At 50.9% G+C, this 6668-nt stretch overlaps 1 protein-coding gene across 1 annotated transcript; it reads right to left on the bottom strand.

Annotated features, from left to right (window-relative positions):
• Positions 1–1456: 1456 nt before the first annotated feature.
• On the bottom strand, positions 1457–5451 carry LOC114497860 (toll-like receptor 12). Its single transcript, XM_028513812.2, has 2 exons — positions 5219–5451; positions 1457–5127 (listed from the first exon to the last, which is right to left on the bottom strand). Exon 2 carries the CDS (start codon positions 5107–5109, stop codon positions 2395–2397), a length of 2715 nt encoding a protein of 904 aa, XP_028369613.1. The 5' UTR covers positions 5110–5127; positions 5219–5451; the 3' UTR covers positions 1457–2394.
• Positions 5452–6668: the final 1217 nt, after the last annotated feature.

The following is a 6668-nucleotide window of genomic DNA, read 5'->3' as shown; positions in this document are numbered from 1 at the left end:
CTATAAAATGGGAATTAAAATAATGGCATCTACCTGATAGAGTTGGTGAGAAATAAATGGAGAAAAGCATATAAAGAACTTGACACATGGCTAGCAGAAGGAGTCTAATAATTATTAGCTATTATCGTTTTTACTGATAGTTACGAGACTTTGGGGGAATTGACAGCACCTGGTATATGGCCCAGGGCTTGATACATGTTGGCTATTGTTGAAATTGGGGGAATTCTATACCTTAGTTTTAAAAACTTAGTTCAAAGTCCTTCTTGTGAAACGTGTTCCAACCTACTTGTAGTAACAACTCCTGTGGTTTCACTCAGTGAAAGGAGTAGCAACCTATAAGCGCTCCTTGTTATTGAAGTATCACAGCCCTATGAAGTGGATATATTACCTCCAATTTACAGGGAGGAAGTGGGAGCTTGGACAGGTGAAGTGACTGTTCAAGATCACATAGCCAATAAGTGCAAGGCCTGGGATTTGAACCTGGACATATGACCCCAAAGGTTTCTTCTCAACCTCACGCTACATGAAGAAAAGACCACCAGTGGAGGGGATGGTGTGGTGTGAGTGGAGAGAGAGAAAGTTCCACAGTGTGAGGTGTTGGGAGGGCTGGAGGTGTTTGAGAGAGTGTCCAGATCTGAAGCTGGACAGTCAACTTTGCAGGGTCAGGTAAGGACATTCATTTCAGGATCATCTGCCCTGAAGAGGAGGAATGGAGGTGAGAATGCACGGAGAGAAAGACACCATTCGGACTCTAGAGGGCGCCCCTCACCCAAAATCCAGCCTAGAATCGTTCTATGGTTTGCTTTAGCCTTTGTGTATATAAAGGTTGGCATTGTACAGAAGAGAGAAAGTAAAGCCCAAAGAGGCCAAGTTTCCTGGCCCAGTATCATATAAAAATAAACAGACCCCAGTTCTCTGCTTCAGCATCCATCAAGATTTTTTTCTGTCCACAGTTGTCTGGGCCAGCACTAGGCTCTAAGGATGCCAAGATGGATCAAACCTGGCCCCTGGCCCCAGGGTCTGATCTCCAAACTTTCCTGGTCAAGTTTTCTATTAGTAAATTAGTAATGTTTCCTATTAGTAAGACATTTTTGAGCATACACTTCTAACATGTGTATTTATTTACTTATATATAATATGCATGTTGTACATACATAATTACATTTTTTAAAAGTTAAGTTTTGTTGAATATTGACAATGCAATATTAGGTCCTGCTCTCAGGGCTTTATACCTATTAACTCATTTAATTCTCACAAAACCCTTTGAGGGAGGATGTAATACTTACTATCCTATATGACAGACAGAAGAGGAAACTGGACAGAGGTTAAGTAACATAGCTAAAAAGCAGGCAGGCTAGCTTCACAATAAAGCGAGATATGAAAAAATACAAATAGAAGTTTTTTTTTCTTTTCTTCCTAAACCCCAGTGGCTGACCTTGTGTACTACTCCCTTTGCAGACCACTGTTCTGGGGCTCCCAGACCTGTGAGGGCTGGTACAGTGTGATTAGTACTTTGAGAAAGGAAAGTGCAGGAAGTCGCAGGAACTGAGAGGCTGGCAGCTGAGGAATGGCTTCTGGAGAAAATGATGGCCGCGCTGAGTCTTAAAGAATACACAGTACTTTCCTCGGAATAAACGAATTGGGAGAAAGAAGAGCCCATGCAAAGTCCCAGAGGCAGGAGTACATGATGCCCTGGGAGCTGCAAGTAGTTTAGCCTGGCTGAAGTCAGAGTGCCAAGGAGGTGGGTTCCCCCTCCGTGTTGCAATGAGGTTCAAACGAGATGACAGATGTGATCATGCTTTCATGTTTTCACTGAGGGCAGTAGGCGATCAGTCCTCTGCCTCCTGGGTAGCATCCCAACTGTTTTGGTCCTCAGTTGCCAATACGTCTATAACCCAGATGGTAAAAGGGGACTCTCTACCCGTTGACGATCTGGTTGAACTTGGCCTAGACCCCATTCCATAGCTTAGGAGTACTTGAAGCCTTCCTTTCATTCCCACACTCTCCCTGAATCCCCCCACTTTATTTCCTCCCAGTTACAGTTTCTGTGACCCCTGCCCTTTCCCCCTCTTCCTCATGTGCATTTCCACCAAAAAAGAAAAAGTCCAATTATGCCAATCATTTCATGTATTTAGTAAATTTACTGAGGATCTGGACATCTTGAGATCACATCACACACCTCATGGCCACCTGCTATCCCCCAAATTTTCTCATGCAGCCTCCAGAACCTTCCCAAAGCCTGTTCCCAAAGCTACCAGTTGATCCTCCCCATACACACAGCAGCCCCACCTCCCAGAAGCTCCGTTCAGTCTCACACACTAACACATGCCCACTGTCTCCCTACCAGGCTGGCTTTCCTTTCCCATCCCCACCTCCAAAACACATGCACTCACTCTAGCCCAACCCAGCCTGCCCCAGCCTGCTCCCCAGCCAAGCCCAGAAGTCATCTTTTCTCTCATCTTCCTTAGGCCACACATAATAGTCTCCTCTGCGGAGCAGCCGGGCCAGTCTATGGTAGCGGGGGAGCTGGTGGCGGGAAACTGGCTCCAGGAAGACCACCAGCAGCACTGGGGGGTGAGGGGTAGCCAGCAGGAGGGAGGTGGCCAGGTGGAGCTCCAGGCAGCAGCGTGGCGTGCCCAGGGCCTGGCAACTCAGCACACAGAGCGTGACCCGGCTGCTTGCCATGCTCTCTGCCACATTATCGGCCACATCGTTGCCTGGCTCAAAATCCCGCTCAGGGAGGCAGAGGCGCAGCCCCCGACTGCCCTCCAGAGTAGGCAGGAGCTCCTGTACCACCCAGGCCTGGTCTTGCCTACAGTGGGACACAAAGACATCATAGAGGAACCTCTTGCCTTCACCCTTCCGACCTCTCAGATCCTGAAGCCAAGCTCTGAACAGGGCCTGTAGGTAGAGGATCCAGGAATTCCTGGCTTCTTGTAGGAAGGGCAAGGAGATCAGCAGAAACAGCAGGGCAGAGCTGCCCAAAAAGAGTTCCAACCCCAAAGTCTTGGGGCAGCGACTCCAGAGGAAGGGGAAAAGGGGACTCTTAGAGTGGCCCCCAGCTTCTGGCCGGCACAGCTGGCGTGGTTCTATATGCACATATGTTCTGGGGGTACGCTTAAGCCAGGGCCCCAGCCAGGCATTGGCACACTGGCAGGCCAAGGACGAACTCAAAATGTACATGTACTGTGGCATCTGGGGACTGTGCTCCTGGAGACTGCCATCCAGCACAATGCCTGCCTCCCTGTCTAACACTAAGACCTGGAGACTTCCCAGGCCCTGGAAAGCAGTGGCAGACAGTGTCTCCAAGCCAGTTTGGGACAGACGCAGCACCTGGAGCCTGGGCAGCTCACCCACCAGCTCCTCCAACCGCACTGAGTGGGGCCGTGCTCGGGACTGCAGTCTTCGCAGCTCCAGCTCCTGTAGGTTGGGCAGCCCCGTGATGCAGCAGGGCCTGGGGCTGTGTCCATCACCCTGGACCCTGAGATATTGAAGCCTGGGAAGCTGCAAGAGGAAGAAGCTGGAGGTGTCCTGGGAGCAGAGGGCCTCCAAGCTATTGCCAAGCAAGAAGAGTTGGCGAAGGGCAGGGAAGATCTTGGTGATATTCCGGGCCTCCAGCTGCAGTCCCCAGCCATTTAGAGTCAGGGTCTGCAAGACTGGGAAGATGGGAGAAGCCAGCTTCCAAAGCTTCCTGCCTGGTGCTGCACAAAGCTCCAAACTAGTCAATCTCGTGGGCACGGACAACACTGCCCCAGAAGGGCCAGAGGGGAACTGCAGTCTCAGGTCATGCAGATTCTCTGGGCCCCAGAAGTCCCAGGTTGGGCTCAGCATAATGCTGGTACTCAGCAGGTTCAGGGTGGTCAGTTCAGGCAGATGAGCCAACCAGGCCTCGCCCAGGGTCACCAGTGGATTGTAACTCAAGTCCAACCTCTCCAGCCTCCTGAGGCCCTGAAATACCTGGCCCTCCAGCCAGTCCAGCTGGTTTCCCTGAAGTAGCAGCTCCTGCAGGTGGGGCAAGCAGGAGAATGCGCCTGGGGGCAGGCTCTGCAGCCCATTGTGGGACAGATCCAGGACCCCCAGTCCCGACACAACCCCTGTCTCATTCGTGCACAGCACGGCACTCTGCAGTTTGTTGCTCCCCAGGTTCAGTCTCTGAAGCCCGGGCAGGGCAGCCAGGAAACCTGGTGGCAGGTCAGTGAGTCCGCTGTTCTTAAGACTCAAGCTCTTCAAGCTTCCACAGGAAGCCAGGGCCTCCGGAGTTATGCGCCCTATCCGCGTGAATCCCACATTCAGCTCTTGCAGCTCAAAGCGGGCAACTGCCTCGGCAGGCAGCTCAGTCATGTCAGTATGCTCCACAGACAGGGCATCCAGCCTCCGCAGCCCCAGTCCCTTCACTGCAGCTGCTGTTATCATTGTGTGGCCCAGATTCAGAGTCCCCACCTGGAGGCCCTGGAGGGCCCCAGGGCTGGCCATCGTCAGCTTTCTGTTGAATGACAGGTCCAGGACGTCCAGAGTCCAGGCATCGCCAGAGGAGCGACCAAGAACCAGGTCTGGGAAGATGTCTGCCAACTTCCCCACATCCTGAAGGCAACTTCTGCTGATGCCAAGTCTCCGTAGAGTGGGAGGCAACCGGACACTTAAGTTCCTATCCAGGCAAGGGTACTGGAAATGTAGGTGCTGGAGGGAGCTCAGGTTGCCAAAGGCATCAGGGGGTAGGAAGAAGTCTTTCACACAATGGCATGTGAAAGACAGCTGCTGCAGCTGTTCCAGGCCCCGGAGGGCTCCTGGCAGGACCTTGGTGAGACTCAGGAACAGTCTCAAGATCTTGAGGCCAGGGAAGCGGGAGAAGGCATCTGGTGGCAGAACTGAAGCAGAACCACCAAGACAGAGCCCCTCTATACCCTGAGGCATAGCCTCCAAGGCCTGTGTCAGGTTGCTCACCCCAGAGCAGAATGCAAGGAGGGGCAGGCTGGAGTCCAGGCGGCACAGGAAGAAACGGGAGACCAGATGCAGTCGGGAGCCTTCGGTCACTAAGCAATTTGAAGCAGTCCAGCCCGTGGTCAGAGGAAGGAACAGGAGCAAACCAGGCAGCAGCAAATGTCCGTCCATCTCAGCCCCAAGCCTGGTCTAGAGACAAGCACAATCAGAACCTCACTCTCTGCTCCCCCCTTCTCCAGACCCTTTCCTCCCCAACCACACACATGTACACAATACTCACAGCACTGACAGGATACACAGCCCTCAGAGTGCCCAGGAGGGTCTGCCAACAGGGTTTGGGGGCCGCAATGTTTCCACACTGCAGAACTGCTGGGAGGGTGGGCCTCTACATTCTGCAGCATAGCCTCCTTAGGCCCTGGAATACCTGGCCCTCCAGCCAATCCAGGTGGTTTCCCTGAAGCAACAGCTCCTGCAGGTGGGGCAAGCAGGAGAATGTGCCTGGGGGCAGGCTCTGCAGCCCCTTGTGGGACAGATCCAGGACCCCCAGTCCCAACATAGCCCCTGTCTCATTCGTGCACCCGCATGGCACAACAGACAAGGAGATGCTTAGAGCTGAGGATCCAAGGGTCGGGGAAGCAGAAGTACCCTGGTGGGAGGAAGGGCCCAGGTCTCACTTCTCTTTTGTCAGGGAGCAAACGTTTCTTACTGCCTTACAACAGAAAGAGCCCCAACTTAGGGCCACAGACTTGGGGCCAGAATTCCAGAATCCCACTCGGCCATTGTCCTGGGCAGTGCACTTCACCTCTCTGAGCTTCAGTCTCCTCATCTGTAAACTAAGCTCACAAACACCTGCTCCCTAGGATTGCTGCAAATTACATGTAAGTGTCAGAGTGAGGTTTCTCTCCTCATCGTCCCCTGTACTACTTGCCCTCCTTATTTTTTATTTTAGATGTTATTTCTTTATTTTTAGAGAGAGCAGAAGGGAGGAAGAAAGAGGGGGAGAGAAACATTGATGTGTGAGAGAAATATCCATCAGTTGCTTCTCACATGCCCCCAGCCGGGGACCTGGCCTGCAACCCAGGCTGGCACTCCATCCACTGAGTCACACCAGCCAAGGCTTCTCTCCTTACTTTAGAAAGGAGGTCTTGAGTAAATCGGAATTTTTAAAAAGCAGATGTTTTTAAGCAAAATAGTACATCAAAATGATGCCTTAATGAACATCTTGTGATATCCCACATTGAATATTCCCAAAACTCCAAGATTTACCCAAGAGGACTATAAGGCTCTAATCATGCCCTTCCAGGCTGGGGATAGGAAGAATGATCTCCACACCCTTGACCTTGACATATATGATCAGGATGGAGCCAGAACCCCAGGGGAGAGCAGGAAGAGAAAAAGAAAGGAGCTTTATGATGATCTCAAACAATGGAGTAAACTATTCAAAACAATTCAATATCCAATTACGATTTTTTAAAAAATAATAATAACATTACAATGGAGGTATTAGCCAGGAAAATAAGAAAAGAAACAGAAATTAAAACCACAAGTATTTTAAGAAACAAAAGGGTTGCCATTGATAAGATGCTATGATTGTTTACATAGGAATTCCCAGGATTTCTAGAAACAAACTATTAAAACTAAGAAGTGCCTAGCGAAGGTGCTGGATACTACATACTTTTTCAAAAACTTTCTAATACACCAACACATTAGTCAGAGTCTCGAGGGGAAAG

The sequence above is a fragment of the Phyllostomus discolor genome, chromosome 5 (assembly GCF_004126475.2).
Source record: "Phyllostomus discolor isolate MPI-MPIP mPhyDis1 chromosome 5, mPhyDis1.pri.v3, whole genome shotgun sequence".
NCBI lineage: Eukaryota > Metazoa > Chordata > Mammalia > Chiroptera > Phyllostomidae > Phyllostomus > Phyllostomus discolor.
Note: the sequence above shows the minus strand (reverse complement) of the source record. Positions and strands in the feature narration are given on the sequence as shown.

Excerpts from the sequence above, each read along its gene's own strand:
- LOC114497860 (XM_028513812.2), bottom strand. The coding sequence starts at position 5,109 with ATGGACGGACATTTGCTGCTGCCTGGTTTGCTCCTGTTCCTTCCTCTG.